The sequence below is a fragment of the Siniperca chuatsi genome, linkage group LG2, assembly GCF_020085105.1.
Source record: "Siniperca chuatsi isolate FFG_IHB_CAS linkage group LG2, ASM2008510v1, whole genome shotgun sequence".
Lineage (NCBI taxonomy): Eukaryota > Metazoa > Chordata > Actinopteri > Centrarchiformes > Sinipercidae > Siniperca > Siniperca chuatsi.
In genome coordinates, this window is record NC_058043.1 from 12,315,495 (window position 1) to 12,337,166 (window position 21,672).

Consider the following 21,672-nt stretch of genomic DNA (forward strand, 5'->3'; position numbering starts at 1 on the left):
ACATCTGGATTTATCAATATCACCCCCTTATCCTCTTCAATGCAAATTTAATTATTTTACAGAAATCAGGTTTTGGCATTGACATGATCTGAATCTTAATCTGTGTGTTTGTCAGCATTGCTTCATAGTTTGAAGCTAGGTCTTTCTTTAGTTATTTAGTGTCTTATGTGTAATGTTTTGATATATACATTTCTTTAGAGATGACTATGCTATGTGTTAAATCAGACATGTATTTCAAAAAGCTGCCTATGTTATAGCAAACATTGTGGCAAACCCGTTTTAATGGAGCTGACAGATAAACTGGACTGAAAAACACATCTTGGAGTACCTCATAGTGCAGTAATGTATGTATGCTGATTCAGGCTTTTCATATACTTATAATAGAGGCATACATTCATATACTACAGCCACTTACTGAAAGTCACAAAGTGACTGGGGCATGTGGTAGCAACCTTGTGCTTGATACATCCTTCAAAATAGTTTTATTTAAATGCAGTTTTCAAGTAAATTTAAATTCAATTATAATCTCCTTAGAAGGTCCCCTGAAGATTTTGAAAAACAGAAACACCTCTGTACCTTATTACAAGAAAATCCAGACTATTCAGCTTATGTTAGTACTGTAGTAGTTGTGGTGTTCACAATCCAGGTAGTACACTGTTCATGTACAACACAGCACTCCAAACACACAGTGGAAAGCAGTGACGGTGTGTGCCATTTATTGGATGTAGTCAGACTGAGCTCGCACTGTATAACCTTGGGTCCAATTCTCTCAGCACTCGCTGTAATATTTCACTTTTTTTCCTCGCTTCCCTCTTGTAAGAGGGAAGCGAGGTTTGGTTTTGGTTGGATGGGCTTGGATTTTAATGGCAGCTGATGTTGGAGATGTGACTGCTGCTGAGCTCCTGTGTAGATGGTTGTGAATACTGACAATGTTCTGGCAAAGTCAAATTTCACAGTTAAATGTTGACAGTGATGCTAATGAGAAGCCTAATAAAGGTCTCATAGATGCAGGATTCAGGAAGTGGGATAATGGATTTAGGCTGATGATTGCTTCACTTCCATCATTCTGCTTTATTGTAGAAAAACCACTCACTCTGCCACATTTTGTGGAGGGTTAGGGTTAGGGGGGTTAGCATAATGTGTTTCCATAATGACCAGCTGCCATTATCGTCAAAGAGTAAATAATATCTAATTCTCACTCAACTATGCATAAATACTAATCTTTCTACTGGTCACTTTTCATTCATATTCATCTTGTTGTCATGACCTGCATCTCAAGCAAATCTCCCTCCCTTGTCTTTATTAGTTGTCACTAAATATGCAGTTAATATCATGTGCACTCCTCCAGGAGCTCAAACTGTTTTTAACTTTAGAAAGATTTCTTCCAGAAGATCCCAGATGCAGCAACGCTCAAAGTACCTGCTTTTCATCCGACAGTGACTTTCTCATACAAAAGGTGCTTGGTGTGTGTGTGTGTGTGTGTGTGTGTGTGTGTGTGTGGGGGCCTCTGGCTTTGTGTTTTTGTGTGCATACATGTGTTGTATCTAGTTCATATGTATGAGACTGTTTCCGCCAGTCTGTGGGACAGATGTGATAATTATCATCCCAAATCTCTCTCATCTCTCTTTCAGTGTTCAGCGTCATAACCTGATTTATCCACTCACTCAGTTTTTTTGTCTCTGTGAAATAAAGGCAGCTGGCAGCACTGCCAAAAGCAGGGGATAATAATGACCTGGATAGCAGCCCTATGTGCCACTGTTGCTTCCTGCTCAGGCCAGCAGGTTTAGCGGTGTTAGCAGTCAGGCAGCTGTCCAGTGTGCAGACTGTGATAGCTGATATTTTGTGAATTAGGGTCTGGGCAGAGGGTTTATCTGTTTGGACTATGAGGCAGACAAACGGTGTAATCCCAAGCATCATTACATCATCCTCCATCCCCCTCCCATCACCCTCACCCATCATTCATCCATATTTCCAAGGTCAGTTGGGTAACATCCTGGCAGGGCTGATAATTTGAGAGATTGAAGTTCCTGCAGGGATGCATCACGATGATGCAGTAAGATTAATGGATTGCAGATTGATTGGTTAGTGATGTCACTGGGTAACAAAAGGTTAAGTTAAGGCACCTGTGCGCCGTGTGAGCAATCAAGAGGAATTAGGTTGTATGGAATCTTATCATGCTTTTATGCTGCATCTGTTGTTTGTTTGCAGCAGCCAAAACATCTTATTCTTTCTGAAATATTGATTATAACCGAACAGCCGCATCACCATGCAACATGTGTGCACCTTAACTCGCAACTTGTGACATTAAACAGAATATTTTTCAATTCTCAGCCACAAAATAGTATTTCATTCGTGCAAGTGACGCATGCAGTGAAGTGAGGCCTCTAAATCTGGTTTAATTTGTAAGGGGAAATGCAGTTATTCAAGCAAACTGAAGGAAATCCAGTATTTTAAAATAGAAATGTTTCCCAGTTATTTTAGACTTCCACCTTGACTTATTTGTTTCTTCATCTCTCTTTCCACCAGTTCGTTACCTGCTGAAGAATAATGTGAGTCCAGACCTCTGCAATGAAGACGGTCTCACCGCCCTGCATCAGGTAAGATTGTCCGACTCTGTCTCCACATTTTGTCTTTGTCTCTGATTTCTCTGATTTGTCCCTCTCAGACGGCATTTTCCCTTGAAACCCAGGCTCTAATAACTAATCATCAGTGTCTTATTTCAAATTTGAAAATGACAAATAATGTAAAGTAGTAAGATTGTTAGTTGCATGTCAAATATCAAAAATACAGCAAGATGTCTTCTGGTAACACCAGCAGGTAGAGCAGGTTGCCTACAAATTGCAGGGTTGGCGGTTTCGATCTCTGGCTCCTCATGTCCACGTGTTGAAGTGTCCTTGGGTAAAACACTGGACCACAAATTGCTCCCAATTGGTTAGACCAGCGCCTTGCATGGTAGCTCGTTGCCATCGGTGTGTGATTGGGTGAATGAGAGGCCAAATTGTAAAGCGCTTTGGATAAAATACTATGTTATATATTGTAGATGCAGTCCATTTACCAAAAAGAATAACATCAATAATAGCATCACATGATTATATAACACATGTTAATATGTGACAAAGAGTCACTAAAAGGTTACTACAGATGTACTGCATGAGTTTAATCTGAATTAATCAGTTTTTTTCTCCAGTAGAGCAGACATGCTGTATGTGTAGCAGTGGTGCTTGTCAAGCACTTAGTTACTTGTATTGTTGTCATGTACAAGTTTCTTTAGAAATGATTATGTTATGATAAATCAGACATGTATTTAAAAAAACGCCTGTGTCACAGGACTGAAAAACACACCTTGGGATAACTTCTAGTACTATAACTTATACTTATTGATTCAGGCTTTTCATACACTTACAGAAATAAATTAATACACCACAGCCATGTGTTGGCTTTCTCTGGGCAAAAGGAAATAAAAGTACAGTAATAGTTATTTTTGGGAAATCTCCTAAATTAACTTTGATTTCAGTGCCGTTTTTTGAGCCAATTTAAATGCAATTTATAATCTCCTTAGGCAGCTAAACATGACATTTAGAAGTTTATGTACAAAATGTCTACTAAATTGTGCACCAAATAGCAGAATAAGAAACAAAGACACTGCTTTTACAAGAGATACATTTTTTTTTCTTGATTGTTTTCTCCCCTCATCTCCCACCTTTTGTTGAGTAACTGACTAACTTTCCTATGCGAATAGAAAACTCAGTCTTTGTTTATTGTCTATTTTTTTTTTAAAAAATCTGTTTTTACTCTGCTATACAAAATATTGGTTTCCCAGTAAAGAGGACAAAAGAAAATAAAATGGAACTCATTTTCTATTTAATTTTGATGTAAATTGGACAAATACACATTTCTTCTTCAAGACTGAATACTGCTAAATTTCAACGTTAGGTTCGAAATAAAATACTGAAACTATACAAAATATCATCTAGCAAAAAGTACTTGACCGGCCCTTTCAAACTGATGTATTATTGAGTTTATTCTGTTGTTAAATCTTCCACATCTCATTGTTTTCCCTCTGTGGAACAGGAAAACATTGTGACGCTCTTCTTTTTAAAACTTTTATTAGTCAAGTCCAACTTTACCATCACCATCTCTTTATGGAAATATAATTAAATCATTTCCTGGTGTGATTAGTTTGCAGCGGCCTTGTGCAGAATGTGAGTGTTGAGTTTTTCTGACACTGAAAAAATTATCTTTAATAGTGAGGAAATGAGTTCAGTATTGGGGAAATTAGTCCATTTTGATGTAGGAAATTGATAGAGGAGATCAGCCTATTTTCACTTGCTAATTAGAGCCATTACTGGCATGATAATCAAAGTTTCCACCTGCTCCAAATCACTTTTCACTCAAAACTGCTCAGTTGTTTGTGTAAATAATGGATCATTACTTGTCTCATTTGGTCACAAATCAACCAACCTTTGATTTTTTTTCCTTCATTCCTCTGACTTACAGCCAGATCCTGTAACCAAGAGACTTGCCCACTTTTCAGTGTACAAACATTTGTTTAGGTCGTGTGAAACAACAAAGATACCAATTACAACCATCAAATCAAATCCTGGAGCCAGTTTCACAAAGATAGTCTTTGACTTTGGCTCAGCTCAAACTAATGGTCAGACTTAAGTAGGACTAATTTGCAATTAATTCTGAGTAACATTTTTCAAACTAAAAAACATGGCTGACCAAGCAACTGCATCAAACTGCTTAGCTCTGTTCACTCCAGCAGAAAATGTTTGCCTTCTGGAAGAATTCAACAATTACAAGGACATTTTATTGGTAAAATTCAGCAAAGAGTGTAACAAAACAAAAAAACTTCCAGTACTATAAAATATCGGCACAGTGCAGACCTGACGCAGAGCTGAGATACTATCTAATGAGGCAGGACTGGCAGCACTTTTGTCAGACTCTTTGCCTTCTCATTACTCGCTCCACAAAATAGTTAGCAAACTACAAATTAAATGAATGGAAACATGGCTCTTAGTTCTGAGTTAGACTGGGGGTAGGTTGTCTAACCTTTTAGGCTTAAAATAAGCCAGTCTTTCTATTTGTCAGCTGTCTAACCTGCATTAGATTAATCTTAGAGCAAAATCTGACTGGCCTAATCACTACAGACCAGTCTAAACTTCTTTGTTAAACCAGCCCCTGCACTTAATCTGGTTCTCGAGTTGGAACACATTCTTCTGGACATACCGCCCAGAAAGGATTGATTACTCAAACAGAAGACTGTCCATAAAGCCACTGCATTTGCTGACCGTACTGGTTCAACGTAAAACTAGTCTGTAAACACAAACAAGCATCAAACCATTTTGTTTGTCCCTTGCACACTGAAATGTCAATCGCTGGAGAAGTTCAGAATCTTATTTTCATCCCTAAACCCACATCAAGGCCTGGACAGCATCTTTATGGGCAGAGGAGGATATGTTTACAGTGTAAAAGACACCATGTTTTCTAAAATAAAAACAAATTCCTGAAGCATGGCTCTTCATATTAAAGCATTTCAAAAGGATGTGATGCTCATCTATTACCTCAGTTTCTTCTCTGCTTTTCATCTTTCTCCTCTCATTTGTCCCTCTACAGTTGTACTGTACCTCTGACAGTTTATGTCCTTTGCCTCTTTTCGTTCTGCCTCAGCTAACACAGCCGTCTCTCTTTCCCTCTCGGCTGCTCACAGTCTAATATTCAGGCCCCTGCTGGGAGGCAGAGAAATGAACAGGGGGAGGGAAAATTGAAGTCCATCAGTCACCACCGGCGTGGCTGGTGTTTTAAAAGCTGTGGACCGTTGGCTGCCAAGAGATCAGATTGACCTTTCGGCTTTGAATGTGTGTGTGTACCCGATAATCTGCTATTTGGATGGGTCAGCCTGCACACTGTCTTCAAGATGAGACCTTTTCACTTCTGCTACCATTTGACAAATACCACCACACACACACACACACACAGATGGGGACACAGACAGAAACACACATAGAGAATTCACACACACACACATCATATGGCAGGGGGTGAGATAAATGAATGAAAGTTGGGGTGATGTTTCTCTAAATGAGATGTCATACCTATCTAGGGTTGGTCTCACCTCACTGATGATATGAGACATTAATCAATAAATGGCTTGCTGGGGCACTGTATGTGCCAGAACACACACACACTTTAATATTTACTATGTCAGCCCTTGAGAAGTTAATACTTCATGAAAGGACCTTGACAGCTTCAGTTCTGATAGAGAACCTACAATTTTCTAAAGTTGTCTGGATCACATTGGGATGATGTGAAGGACAAATGGAGACCTTTTGTTCAATGAAAAGGTTATGTGTGCATGTGTGTGTTTGGATCAATGTGTGTAAGGCTCCTCGTTCATTTCAATGAGACCACTGCGTTGGAAACATGGGGATCCCGACACAGAGGACTCAAAAGTGATGTCATCCGGCCGCTGCATCAGCCAGTTGGATAGGTTCGAGCACACATTCCTGGCTGATTACTTTCTTACACAAATACGTATTTCTACTGTTCTCAAGAATGAGAATAAAATGATTATTATGATAAATTCCCAAAATTGCAGAATTCTGACTAATAATTATTAACCAGTGTGCACTGTTTTGGCGTCTGGTAAGCTTTCGAACATACGTTTGTATTACTTAAATGCTGTTCTCGATAGGGGTGGGGATACTTGAATCAAGACATGTGAAGGTAAAAGGCTTTGTTTGTTTTGATGACGTGTTGGAGGTGCAACTCACTGTGGCTGTTTCTTCTTGCACTATTCTTCACTGCAACATTTAAAACTCTATATCACAGAATACATCCGTATCTTGTTGCGTAGACCAATTTTTATTGAAGAATATCACTGCTAACAAAGCTCCTCTACCTCTGTGACATATACACTAAATATTCTGTGGCTGCGTCACAATAAAAGCCCCTGACTGGTTTGCTGGTGGACAGCCTTTAATGTGATGCAGCAGTAAATGTTTAACACAGCTCAAATACAGCTCAGATAGACTTGAAAGCAATCAGTGATGAACTGATATCTGAAAGTATGAGCAGGAATATAGGAGTGAAATTAATCTCCAAAGCACAGATATCCAGTTTCAAGCTAGAAAATATAACTAAATAACTGAAGACAGCACTTTCTCTCTGGCTGCCAGCACAGATGCGTCTGTTGAGCCATCATTTTAAGGCAAGCAATTTGGTTTGAGGGAGATCGTCACATGTTGGCCCTGGTTGGCTTCGCTGCTGCCTGCTTTTCTCACCTGTATCGGCAATAACACTCCCACACCAACGCAGCCCTGTTTGTTTAAACACAGTGCTATTTTTGGTCTGAACACGGTGTAAGGTTGACAGAGATGGTATCCTTGACAGCAGATGCTTTCAAACACACCAGCCACATGTTTGTCTGACCCAGAACATTAACGGACTGCTGGAGTCGCATAAAAACATTTACTTCAGTGATTCAACCACTCCCAAGTATTTATGCAGAGATGACGGAAACGGGTACAGAGATGACTGAGGCGGGCTTTTAACATTCCTGTGTGGTCCCAGACTTTTCATCAGTCTCTTCATTACTACAGCCTTTGAGGACCTTAAACCCAGACCTGCCAGCCTTTCAGTACCTTGCTCTTACACTCAACTCCCTAAATTAAGTAACAACCCTGGAACTGTCACTGTAGTCTCTCTTAGCACCAATACTTTTTCTTAATGTGTTTTCATTTCTTTTTCAGAGATGTGATTAAGTACCGCCCTGTTAGACAGCATGTGAAGGAGAGAGGTTGGAAAATAACATGCCACAATAGTTTAAACTGTACCTGAGCCCAGAAATTATCTACTGTACTCCTCATGACCCAGCTGCTTGTCACAGCGTGGATTCAATTGATTTAGCCTTTTAGGTCTAATTCTCAACAGCTGAACTTGGCATCTTGAGTTTCTGCACTCAGGCCCCCTTCCCTCTTCATGATTTGCATTAGTTCCATCAACTCTGGTAAAATAATTTGAAGCCCTTTTATCATTTTACCTCCTGCGGTCTCAGCTGTACTCTCCGCCACCTGGTCCTGGTCTTGCTCAATTAACCCCTCAGTATTTTAGTTTCATTGCCAGCTCAGTCAACGACAGGCCTCATGGCACTAGCCCTGATCAAATTTCAGCCATTCAGTCATAGTCTCAGCCTTATTTCCTTATCATTTTGCTCATAAACCCGGACCACCATCCTCTCAGCCCACTGACACATCCCAGCAAGACTGTTGCTGTTGTTTTCCAGGCATAATTTGAGTCTTTGTCAGAGCCACACTCCCATCCTTGTGTGAATAGTTTTCATGAAAGGCACATTATTTCCTTGCTTGGCTCATTGTGTTGTTGCCAAGACAAGAAGGCTGGAGGCTGGTGATCTACAGGGGAAGGCTAGGAGTTTACTTTAGTGGCTAGTTAGCTTGTGGGTGCAAGTATGTGTGATTTTATTTCAGAAAAAAAGCTAAGAGATTAGCCAAGCAGTCAGCTAGCAGGTGGGCTGAAGTATGTGGGTTTATTCAGAAGGAGGTTAGGAGATTGGCCTAGTTGTTAGCTGGTGTGTAGGTTGTAGCCTCTTGGGTTTTTCTGACGACATCTGTCATGCCACTGCTGCAGGCTGGAGCTTCAGATGTGAGCTAATCCATCAGTGTATCAGATGTCTTTGACAAGCTTATATGTCTCCTTAAAAGTCTTGTTCTTGTCAGTTTTATGAGGCTGCTCATTTTTCCTGAATTATATCTTCAAGCTTGCCAATTACCCGAAAATGAAATCCATGACTTGCTCTCTGAATTACCATCTCCGTGTAACGAGATGTACAATTTGCCAATTTAATGCCGTCATACATATCGACACACAGTGTAATAAGAAACTTTGTGTCTCATGCCCTTCTGTCTGTTCCTTTAAATCTGTTATCTTTGCTGCTCTTTTGACATCATTTACACCGGAAGTAGTAGACACAAATAAACCAGCCTCCACCACTTCTGCTTTTGGCAGCTTTAGAAGAACGTCATATAGACACTTCTTTCTGTCTCTCACCCTCCTTGTCTGAGCATCACTGACAGTAAAGGCCTTTCACACCAAGTCCAATTTTATTTATACTTTAACTTTAAAAAAAAAAAAAAAAAAAGGTTGTCTGGTGCAGATTGCTTTAGAAAAGATTCAGAAAAAAGAGAAACTTCTAAGCGAACCTCCTCCTGTGCTCTGTGACTGGGACCAGGATCTCCATACTGTAGCCTTCATGTCTTTATTTTCTTTTCATGCTGCTTACCCACTTTTAGTATCATGTGGCTCTTTTTTCTCCTCCCCATATACATATCACAGAGATTTCTCCACAATCTTTTAACATCATCCACTTAAAAAGGGTCGGGATAGCATTTTAGGTGGTAACTCAAGAGTAGCATATGTATCAGCAGAGGTTGATAACATGCCCACTGTCTATATTGTCTAGCCTGATAATCAGACTGAATAAACATTTCGTTTCACTTTATTATTTAGTCTGACATTGTGTTCATGTTGCAGTTTTCTGTTTGGGAGTTGTTACAAGTTGCTACAATCAGTAGCGAGTGATCTGTACTGTCAGTGGCATTTTCAGACCGCACTGTAGTCGTTGCTTGGAGCAGTTAGTGAGAGACTGTGTAAATTTTGCTAATTGCCACTGAGCTACAGAGTGTTCACGTCTTGCTTTACTTTTCAGATAAAACCACTGAAAGTTTTATCTATGACATACTGTATGTAGCAGCAGCACAAGTAGAGAAGAGTCATACATTGTGTCATACACAGTGAACTAACTGACTTAATGTCAGTATCTAAAGTTTGTTAATGTTAGCTAACATTAGCCACCAAAAGATACAGGTCATACCAGACAAGGTAAGGCTGTAGCAGCAAAACGCAAGTTTGTTGACTGGAGCAAGACACAAGAGTGTGTTTAAGTTTTGCTTATGTTTTTTTTAATGTAAGAGCAATTATGTGTTATTTCTTCTTTCAAAAGTTACGTCTTACTTTCAATGTAACGTTTTTCATGTCAATTAAAGGAATATGCCGATTTAAAAGTTGTTTTAAAGTTGACTTTCAACGAGCTTTTTAGCTACATTGATCTCATCCATGCTTGTCACCATTTTTTGTGGCCATTTTTCTGGCTCAGAAATATAATGTCCCCATTCTTAATCCTGCCAAATAAAGTCTTATTGGCTTGGTTGTTTCTCCAACCAGGAAACAGCTGTCAATGAGCGCAACACCAGACCTATTTGAATTACGGAAAAATTTGAGATATGGGCAGTGATTTAGAAGTGTGTAACCAGGCAACATATTGCCCAGGAGCATTTTCTGCTGTTTTCTTTCAGATCTGGATATGGATTGTCTTTTAGTGGTCAGTTAGATTTTAACTCAAATGAACAATGTAAAAATCTAAATAATTCTTGTGTGAACATTTTGGACTGGTAATCTTCGTACATACATACTTACTTTTCACTGCAACTAAAATGTTATTCACAGGATGTGTTTGTCAGCCCTTAGTGTTTCCAGTCAGTCAGCGGTTGTGTTTTCTGTGCATGTTTGACATCTTATCTGTCTTCCCGCTATCTATCCTCTACATCTGTGAAGTAATTTCATTTCCTCTCTTGTGTTGTATATTAATTTATGTACTCCCCCCACACTTCTGTCAGAGCTACCTTATCTGAGTAGCCTTGGCAGTCGAAGCTACAAAACTCCAGAGAACACACACAACTCATTTTATTTCTATGTCAATGTGGTCTAATAGTGTTTTTTTATTGTTGTTTAAGCATTCAGATTAAGATTTTTTAGGACCGCAGAGACCGAGATGGAGAGCAGGTGTGTGAGAAGACTGATTTAGGTTTTGTTTTACAGCCGGCAGGGATGTACATGGTACCAAAGGTGACGGTCTCACCCATTAAATCATCTCACACTCACATCTGCTCGCCTTGTTGCAACAATTTCTGTGCTCAGTTCTTGCTGGCTGGATTACACTAAACACTAGAGGCTCATTACTACAAGGATATTTATTGACAGAAAAGTAACATTTGCTAGTATATTTAATTGCTATGAATTGTTCTGTTGTGTTGAAAATATGGTTAGTCATTTTCTACTCATACATTTTTGATACATTGGTCTGTTACTGGTGCTGTTAGCCCGTTAACTGTGCTAAAAGCACTTAATGGTCTAAATCTAAATGATGTCAATAGGATGTTGAAGAAGAGAGTCTGCTGTTGTTTACATTTTCCAAAGTAACTTTCATCTGTCTTCAAATCTGCTCTCCCCTTCTCTTTCTTGGCATTTCCATCATGTTGGTTTATATTCATGTTTGTGCCTCTCTCTGTATTACTGCCTGACTTGCTCTCGCTCCTACTGTCAGATACTAGAAACCTCCAGAGATTGCACTTCAGCTCATCCTCTATGTAAATCCATGAAAAAGAGAAACACTCTTCTCTGCGCACCTCAACTTATCAAGGTTTATGTGGTGAGCATGTACAGTGTGGTGGAATATTTAAAGACAAGTGTAAAAGGTGAAAAGTTCTTTTTGGGGAGGGGGGAGAAACTCTTTATAAGAACTTTATCACTCAACACAACAGATGTGTAACAGCATCTCTCTCTAATTTGTGACCTGGGCTTCCTTATTATGTAATAGCAATTTTCCATGTTCGTCCCATGTCATAATAAGCACTCGTGTCCCTTTATGTAGTCACAATGAAAATCTTACTAGGTAGCACCAAGTAACATTTCTGTAACACTTTCAGCACTGCACAAGGCTGAATCTAATATTGTCAGATTAATGTTACTTATTTCATGTGTGAAAAGAGAAACCCACAGGACAGGGGCCACTTGAGGACTAGATTGGAAAATACTGCTCTAGAAATTAAAGTGAATCTACTCATTCATACTTGCATGTTATTTCTTATTAATGACATTTTTGTGAATCAGTGACTCATGTGATCCATTAATTCTTATGGGTCACTTTACTTTTCAAATTCACATCAGACTTTCCAGGTTAAGGTGTTGACACATTACTCTTTCTTGGCGAATCTTAACCATAACACATCTGCAGGGAGGGTTGTTCATTAATGCCTGTAACCCAGCTACTTGCTGATGGTGTCTAACAGTCACTTTCTTTTACTACTAATCCCATTCTTTGACTTCATGTCTCCTCCTTGCAGTTGTTTTTGTCTCTTCTTCTCAGCCATCTTCGTCTTTGTTCAGCGGCACAGCAGTGCCACACTCACACCAATTAGCTTTGATGGAGAAAACTGCTGTTGCTGACAGCAGCTAGATTGGAGGATGGTTTTCATGGAAAAAATTTCCTTCCTCCACACCCTGTAATCACACCCAAGTTTAACAAGGAAAATACTTTCTGTCCCTCTCTGTCTTTGTCTCTGTGGATGGGTGTGAGTTGTCAGAATGACTGTGTCCAAATTGGCTTAATGTGTTCTCAGCTTTGCACTCTGCAATAAGCTATTAAAGTACTTTTGTAGAGTTATGGTTTGACTTCTGAATAGACTTCTTGTTCGTCTGTGCTCTTGGCGACAAATGAGTCTCCTTTCTTGCAATGATTAAGGTGCCGAAGCGTACAGCATCATTGCAGCACAGCTGAGTGCTCACTGTATGAATTATATGCTACATCAGACTGAAAATAATAAAAAAGTAGAACTTCTTCTCAGGCAGCATTTCATTTTCCTCCAAACAAGAGGATCTCAGTCTGTCGCCAGTGTTCTCACATTACTTGATGATTGAGTTAAAAACAGCAGATACAGACACGTCCTGCAAAGTGTTAACTCTGTTACGCTATTTGCAATTTCCTTCCTGTCTTCTTTGCTCCTGTTCACTCAATATCGCTTCTTCTTACTCCCCTTTTTCCCTTACTTCTTCCCTCCATCTAACTCAATCTGGGGTATTAGAGCAGCAAGTGTTACAGTATCAAAAATTAAACACATTTCTTCGTTTCCCTTTCTCCCTCCACCTCTTTCGTAACAGTGTTGTATAGATAACTATGAGGAGATGGTGAAGATCCTGCTGGACCGAGGAGCCAGCGTCAACGCTCAGGACAACGAGCTGTGGACGCCGCTGCACGCTGCTGCTACATGTGGCCACGCAGGACTGGTCAAGATACTCATAGCACAGTAAGACATGCAGATACGCTACACCAGGAACTACACCAGGGTTTCCTGCAGCGATTTATAGTGGAGGTGCCTCGCCTGGAATAAAGAGCACCTCTGCTTAAGTCAGAAAGAAAGAAAGAAATGTAAATAAGCTAAGTGGTTTGAACTATCATATAGTAACTACATTGATAATGTCTGATTCAGCTAAGCATTGTGTTCATTTTGCAGTAATTAATCAGAGCAGCACATCGCAGTATCAGGGAGAAACATCTATGTTTTTGATGAGAAGTTGAGAAAAGTAAAGACAAACAACCCAGTCAGTCACAATCAGGTGCTGACACATTTTACCCATAGAGCATCAAGTTGAAGTTAATTTTAAAGTTCGTATTGACCAGCTGGAGTGGCTGTCATCAGATGGAGGGGTGGGCAGCGCTTACCACCCTGTAAACCCTGTACACACACCACAATCTGAAATTAACAGGCATATTTTTGTTGTGCTGATAAATTAGGTGTTTCTGATCCAAAAACAACAGAAGCTGCAACGTGGAGTAGCAGAAACTGATGGAAATGCACCTGGCAGTAGAGGAGAGTCCACATTAAAAGCAGTAGCAAGAAAATCATTTACAAAAACAAATATTTGAAAATGGGAAATGGCATTGTCCTCCACTTTTTCCAGTTGTTGGAAAGAAACATAGGGCAGATAAGGGCAGGCAGATATTGTTGAAATCAGTATCACAATATTATTTAACCATACTTTTCTGATATCAGTATATGACATGATATGGCAAATGTATCAAAATCACACAAAGTATTCAAATTGACATTCAATTAACTGAACTTCAGTGTTTATGTGTTACATCAGACAAACTATAGTTTTAATTACAATTTGCTTGGAGTCATTATGTAGACAGCAGATTTGGTACAACATGATATCATGCTACAAAGTTAATAAGGGGTAATACTGAATTATCTCTCAGCCCTAGGATGTGTAATGGTTTACAAAAGGCACATATTGAGTTATTAGCATCTTTGTTACGTAAATGCAATTCATAATTCAATAATACTGACCCAGAGGCAAAAACATCCTTATGTGTAGTTGATTTCTTTACGCTGACACATTCACAACTGAACATATGGAATACGTACTGTACAGAGTTACATGGGTATACACATTGTGAACATGTTTAACTGGGATTTAATTAGATCCTCTGATGTAACAGCATGTACACACACAAAGAGGCATGTACAGATGCAGACAAATGAAGACTATACACAGTGCACACACGGTGAATTAGAGCCTGCATACAGTAATTAGAAACACATACATACACACATACATACATAGACAAAATATACAGACACACTGCTGCCATCTGTTGATATGCAGGACTTGTCATGCCCCTCATCATATTGCTTGGACTCATTATCCACAGTGAAATTACTGATTAAAAAACGCTGAATAATGCAGGCCAACTTGTTCTGGACTGAAAGAATTTAATTAGCATCATCAGCTAGTGCTGCAACTGAGATTTATTTTGTCTTTCCTGTCCAAGACTAAGTTAGAGATCAGACTTTTTTCCCCCCAGCATTTTGTGGGTTTCATATACATACAGGCCTGTTTTACTATGATGATTAAAAACATTGCTGATGTAAACAAAACCTTTTACAAAATCTGAAAACATCACACAATTATATTTAGTTGTCCAGTCTTTTTTTTGGATTAAAAGCAAGTCGATGGTCTTTTTATTTTTTGTGTACATTTGGATCACAGATGATTCCCTTAAAATGTAATATGTTAAACAACTTTTCCTCATATAATCCCCATGTTAACCATGGATATTGTACATTTAGTAGCCTATAAAAATTAATATTCCAAAGTGTTAATCATTTATCTGCTCGTCTCCCACAGCGGTGCAGATTTGCTGGCGGTCAACTCTGATGGGAACATGCCCTACGACCTGTGTGAAGACGACCCAACACTGGACATCATTGAGACGGCTATGGCCAATAGAGGTAGAGAATAAATGTTTGATGAGATGACACGGCCGCAGACATCTGGGTCTGTGGACAGAATCTTTAGGCTGTAGCTCCGAGTTGATAAACACAGTTTTTGTGCTTCCTTGAACAAGTTTGGGAACTTATCAGTCTCACAATGTCTGCAGACAGATTGAATAAATAAGATAATGCAGCTTCTCCATGTACAGCAATTATGCCATTTTGAGGGAGTGTGCTGTGTCTAATTTCTTCAATATTATGCCAGTTAGATCATTTTACCATTACAGGATTTTTAACTATCATAGTTTTTGAGAAGCGGAGAGTCACACTGGTGTTAGACAGGTCCAGGATAACCTCTTGCACTTTTTAGGTGAATCTAATCATCACTGAACCCGGCCCGTCTTAGTAACTGTTGCTATGCCTGTCAAGCTATCTGTTCTTGCTCAGCACATAATGCAGTTTACAATGATAACGGTGTCAGGTTTACCACTCGAAATTCTTAGTCATTTTTTTTTAAACAGATCCTGGATTTCAGGCAAGACGTTGACAAAAGCAGGCTTCTCATTTCTAGCATTGATTTTGCTGGCTGAAATGACAGCTGTCGCTGGCAGATTGTATCAGCTGTAGCTAGCTAACTAATTAATCTAACGTTAGCTCCATGAGTTGAAAATGCTATCTCCAGCTGACTTTTTCATGTTTCAAGGTTAGTGGTTGTAATAGACGAGAATCTTGGAAAAAGGGGCCATAAATATGCACTTGATGGCTACATATAGGATATTGTGCTAAAAGACTGAGGCTGAAGCTGCATGTCCTAGGCAAAAAGTTTTCCTAAAATCCAATAAGTGCAGGACAGAGCAGCTAACATTAGCATAAACTCTGATAGCATCCAGGACCGGCTTTTACACAGTGGGGAAATACTACAGAATGGATTTGCTAGTCGTGAACTGGGCTTTTTATGTAACGTAAACTGTAAGCCTACAAACTAATATTGTTGGTTAATGATGTGCTCCTTATATTTGAAAGTAACGCTTGGTTACTACTGCAGGTAGTAAGCTAATTAGCTAGACAGCAGATGAACACACTGTTTAATCCATTCCTAACACTTTTTTTGAGTTTTGAAAAAACTAAAAAAAAACATCCTCCAAACTCTTCAAGTGTAAGAGTAACGCTCTTACTATAGCTTCAGACACACAGTTTTGGCATGTGGAGACATTCAAAGACCTACTATGCCTTGTTACGATTGCTAAGCTGTGATTGCACAATCGCAGTTCGGGGTAGGGGTTTAGCTAATGTTCAGTATTGCACAATTCTGTTTATTTGACAGTTGTCTTTGACCCCCAAATCCTTTCATCACTTGTAACATAGTATAAAGCTTCCTTAACCTTTGCAGCAGGATAAGAGTGTTTTGTATCCTGCAGTCTTAAAAGTATTTCAACCAACAGGAACAGATTGTTGAGGAAGATAGCAGCAGGGTTGTGACCGCAGAAAGCACTTGGTTTCCCGCACAGTTTCAGGATTGACACTTCGGGGAGCGCTGAGATATTCACAGTTCTCTCACTCCCAACGGGATGCAGATTGGGATACTGTATATTCATGCTGTGTCACTGTAAACAAACGCACTCGGCACAGTTTGTCTGTGTGACATGACTGAGAAAGAGTTCAAGGAGATCAGCACATAAATGTGTGCAGGGAGGGAGGAAGGGAAAACTCGTGCTGTGTTTTAGATGTGTCTGTGTTTGTGTGATACAAAGAGACTGACACAAAGAGAGTCAGGGTGATAGACAGCTTTATTTACACTGGAGTTAAATCACACTCAACCTTCTTAACATAAGCTCTTGTCAATGTTTTGTATTTGTTTTCTAGTAAACAGTTACATCTACAGGCAGACGTGTGAGCACACAGTTGGCAACAAAGCGCAAAATCTGTGGCTGCGGGGGCTTTGAGTTTAGAGAAATACTCTAGTATGAATGCACAGATTGGCTGCTGAAATGTGGTTGGTTTAAAGGAATAGTTCAACATTTTGGGAAATATGCTTATTCGCTTTCTGGTGGAGCGTTAGATGAGAAGATTGATACCACTCTCAAAAACTGCAGTGTAAAAACTAATTTGCTGTTTTACGGGGGTTATGTGGAATATTTCTTGGCAGGGTGCAGTTGCCAAGCAACCAGCAGAGACTCCAGGAAGTTACTTCTCCAAGCCATGAAATAGTCAGGCACATAACCCCCCGTAAAATGGCGAATTGTCATTGCTTAGCTGACCAGCTGCTGGCTTTAGCTTCATATTCAACCTACAGACTCAAGAGTGGTATCAATCTTCTCATGAGCAAAATGACTTCCTCCTTTTTAAAGAAATTCTGATATTTTTCAACCTGGGTCTAATTCCAGCACATAATAATTGTGTTAATTCTGATTGTGGGTCATCCTAACTTTGTCCTCACCGACCTGTGTAGTAGAGATTCTGCAAACGTTAACTCCGGCTAAACAATGTATATCAGGGAAAGCAGCACAAGCTTCCTGAAGGTTTCCAAATAAACTTGAGTTTTACATTAATCACTTCAAGCTCTTGTCTCTGAGTTCGACTGAAAGTAAGCACAGAAATTAGCCCCCTGGATTAGCTATTGTAGCTAACTGCATAGAGAGCCTCTGTTCCACTAGCTTCTGTAACTCGATGCAATCTCTCATTCAGCAAGTGAAGCGTGTTCCATATTCTCAGACAAACCGTCCTCCACTACAGCACTTGATATCAGAAATTTTAAACCTTCGTGACTTTGACAAAGTTGAACAATGATTATCTTGTGAGCACAAAAAACGGGGAAATGGGAGCTGTAGGCAGCATGGGTACTTATGTCATCGTAGCTTGGTTTTGTCCATATCCTTAAAATTCTCTTCTAATGTAATTTTAAAATTTTTTCTGGAACAGACTCTGGAAATGTTTCACTTCATCTCTCTAGATCTACTTTTGGGGAACTTGCGGCTAACCAAACTAGCGTCCCAGTTTTCTACCCACGCCGGTTTGTTTACATGTGTGAGGCTGTGGGTTGCTGTCAATTTAGTGTATGTACATGGGAGAGAAGGTTGAAAAATATTGAAATTTTCCTTGGTCAAGGTGCCCTTCGGCATAACACTAAATCCCAAATGCTTCAGTGGAGCTGCTCAGTGGTAAACAGGAGTAAACTGTGGAAGCATGGGTGATGCTGGAGAGCATCATGCGTGCTAGGTCTGGAAAAGCCCTGTTATGATAAGTACTGAATTGGAAACAAGTGCAGAGTTAATGATTTTGATTTAACAGTGCAAATAGGGCACATCGCACCACGTTGTGTAGGTTCATCCTGGATGTGAGACAATATTGGAAACCCACATAGACAGAGAAAAAAAGAAAGAGAGAGAGCGTGGGGGCTTGGAGAGGGAAAACAGAGACTACCGAAAATGAGGTTCTCAGCTTACAATAGGATCTCTCGAGCCGCAGGATGCAGATAGCTGTACAGTAGGTGAGAAGAATAATTATTAAGCCGTTTAAAGGAAGTGCGGCGCTGCTAATTGCTCCCGTAATGTTCTCAGCACTGTACTGCTGGATAAGACTTCTCTCTCCAGAGACTCCACAGGGATGGGCACACCAGCTCTTGCTCGCTCACACACACACACACACACACACACACACACACACACACACACACACACACACACACACACACAGCACTTCATATGCAGCATCGACTAATCTAACTCTTCCTTGATCCTTCCCTGTAGAGCCCAGTTCATCTGTGATGAGCTGCAGTGATAAGGTGGAAATGTCTACCAGGAATTGAACCGGTGAAATAGTGGGGAATGCAGAGTAGTCAAACCCACTGGCTACACAGCTAATGTCATTTTTTACCCCCAATGATGGAGGGATAAAGGATTCCAGTTAAAATCAGACTGTTGATAAACATGGTCGTGGCATTGGTGATGTCACCTATTAGTTTCTGAAGGAAAGAGAAAGAAGATTTGCTTTAGTAATTTATTAAGAAAAAATACCAAACATGTGTTGGTTCCAGCTGTTCAAATGTGATGGTTTGCTGCTTTTCTCTTGTTAATATTATTGTAAATTGAATATCGTTGGGTTTTGGATTGTTGGTCGGACAAAACAAGACATTTGCAGACATCACATTGGGCTCTAGTTAGTTCAATAATGAAAATAATCCTTAGTTGAGGCCCTAATTCAATTTGGATTTATTTATGTCTGCCATCTTGGCCCTTCCTGGAGCTACTATCATTGGTGAAAAGGGAAGGAAGCATGAGTGGAACTAATATGGGACGAGTTAGTGCCAAATAACAATGCTCACTCTGAGAACTGTCAGTCAAGCAAACTTCCCCAAAACATACTTGATTTAAGACTTAAAATCTTTGAGAGTTCATGTATATTTTGAGAGACTTTTTGATTATAATCAATCATCTTAAGACACCTCCTGCATTGGCGGCTGGTCAAAACAGATACAGAAGGGAGTTGTGACATTAAGTGTAGTGTATCCAGTTGTGCTTTTAGTCACAACTATGGAGCCATCTGTCAGTGAGTCAGTCTTAAAAATGTCAAGTATTATTGTCATTGCAGGACACAGCTATACTTGGAAGTTTAGCTCACACCAGATATCCAGTGTGAGAAGTTGACTACAGTTTTTATATATATATATATATATATATATAAAAAAACAACAACTTTGTCCTTCACCCTCCGTGGGTGGTCTCATCCTTCGAGCTCGGGTCCTCTACCAGAGGCCTGGGAGCTTGAGGGTTCTGCGCAGTATCTTCGCTGTTCCCAGTACTGCACTCTTCTGGACCGAGATGTCTGGTGTTCTTCCAGGGATCTGCTGTAGCCACTCCTCCAGTTTGGGGTCACTGCCCCGAGTGCCCCGATGACCACGGGCACCACTGTTGCCTTCACCTTCCAGGCCTTCTCCAGCTCTTCTCTGAGCCCTTGGTACTTCTCTAATTTCTCATGTTCCTTTTTCCTGATGTTGCCATCGCTTGTTATCGCCACGTCAACCACAACGGCTTTCCTCTGCTGTTTGTCAACCACCACGATGTCAGGCTGGTTCGCCATCACCATTCTGTCAGTCTGGATCTGGAAGTCCCACAGGATCTTGGCTCGGTCATTCTCTACCACCTTTGGAGGTGTTTCCCACTTTGACCTCGGGGTTTCCAGTCCATACTCAGTGCAGATGTTCCTGTACACTATGCCAGCTACTTGGTTATGGCGCTCCATGTATGCTTTTCCTGCCAGCATCTTACACCCTGCAGTTATGTGCTGGATTGTCTCAGGGGCCTCTTTGCACAGCCTACACCTTGGGTCTTGTCTGGTGTGGTAGATCTGGGCCTCTATTGCTCTGGTGCTCAGGGCCTGCTCCTGTGCAGCCATGATGAGTGCCTCTGTGCTGTCCTTCAATCCAGCCCGCTCTAGCCATTGGTAGGACTTCTTGATATCAGCCACTTCAGTTATGTTCCGGTGGTACATCCCGTGTAGGGGTTTGTCCTCCCATGATGGCCCTTCCTCCAGCACGTCTTCCTCTGCTCCCCATTGCCTGAGACATTCCCTGAGCACGTCATCTGTTGGGGCCTTATCTTGGATGTACTTGTGGATCTTGGATGTTTCATCCTGGATAGTGGCTCTCACACTCACTAGTCCACGGCCGCCTTCCTTACGGCTAGCGTACAGTCTCAGGGTGCTGGATTTGGGATGGAACCCTCCATGCATGGTGAGGAGCTTTCGCGTCTTAGCGTCTGTGGTCTGTATCTCTTCCTTTGGCCACCTTATTATTCCCGCAAGGTATCTGATCACTGGTAGGGCGTAGCTGTTTATTGCCTGGGCCTTGTTCTTGCCATTGAGCTGACTTCTTAGGACTTGCCTTACTCGTTGGAGGTATTTGGCCATTGCCGTCTTCCTTGTTGCCTCTTCGAGGTTGCCATTTGCCTGTGGTATTCCAAGGTACTTGTAACCATCCTCAATGTCTGCTATTGTTCCTTCTGGGAGTGAGACCCCTTCTGTGTGGACTACCTTCCCTCTCTTTGTCACCATTCGACTGCACTTCTCAAGCCCGCATGACATCCCAATGTCAGAGCTGTAGATCCTGGTGGTGTGGATCAGTGAGTCAATGTCCCGCTCGCTCTTAGCGTATAGCTTGATGTCATCCATGTAGAGGAGGTGACTGATGGTGGCCCGTTCCTGAGTCGGTATCCGTAGCCAGTCTTGTTGATTATTTGGCTGAGGGGTTCAGTCCTATGCAGAACAGCAGTGGGGACAGAGCATCTCCTTGGTATATGCCACATTTGATGGATACTTGTGCAAGTGGCTTGCCATTGGCCTCAAGGGTGGTTTTCCACAGCCTCATCGAGTTTGCAATGAAGTGTCTCAGAGTCCTGTTGATGTTGTACATCTCTAAGCATTCAGTGATCCATGTAATGCGACATTGAGTCATATGCTTTCTTGTAATCAATCCAGGCAGTGCACAGGTTGGTGTGTCGGGCTCTGCAGTCTTGGGTGACTGTTCTGTCAACCAGGAGTTGGT

The 21,672-nt window shown here is 40.7% G+C and overlaps 1 protein-coding gene across 4 annotated transcripts in view; it reads left to right on the top strand.

Moving 5' to 3' along the window:
- ppp1r16b (protein phosphatase 1, regulatory subunit 16B) overlaps positions 1-21,672 on the top strand; it is a 98,881-nt gene that overhangs the window by 49,592 nt on the left and 27,617 nt on the right. For all 4 annotated transcript variants that reach the window (XM_044176244.1, XM_044176216.1, XM_044176235.1 and 1 more), the window contains exons 3-5: positions 2,527-2,597; positions 13,015-13,160; positions 15,049-15,152. In XM_044176244.1, the coding sequence (XP_044032179.1) occupies positions 2,527-2,597; positions 13,015-13,160; positions 15,049-15,152 (321 nt within the window). The remainder of the gene's footprint in view (positions 1-2,526; positions 2,598-13,014; positions 13,161-15,048; positions 15,153-21,672) is intronic.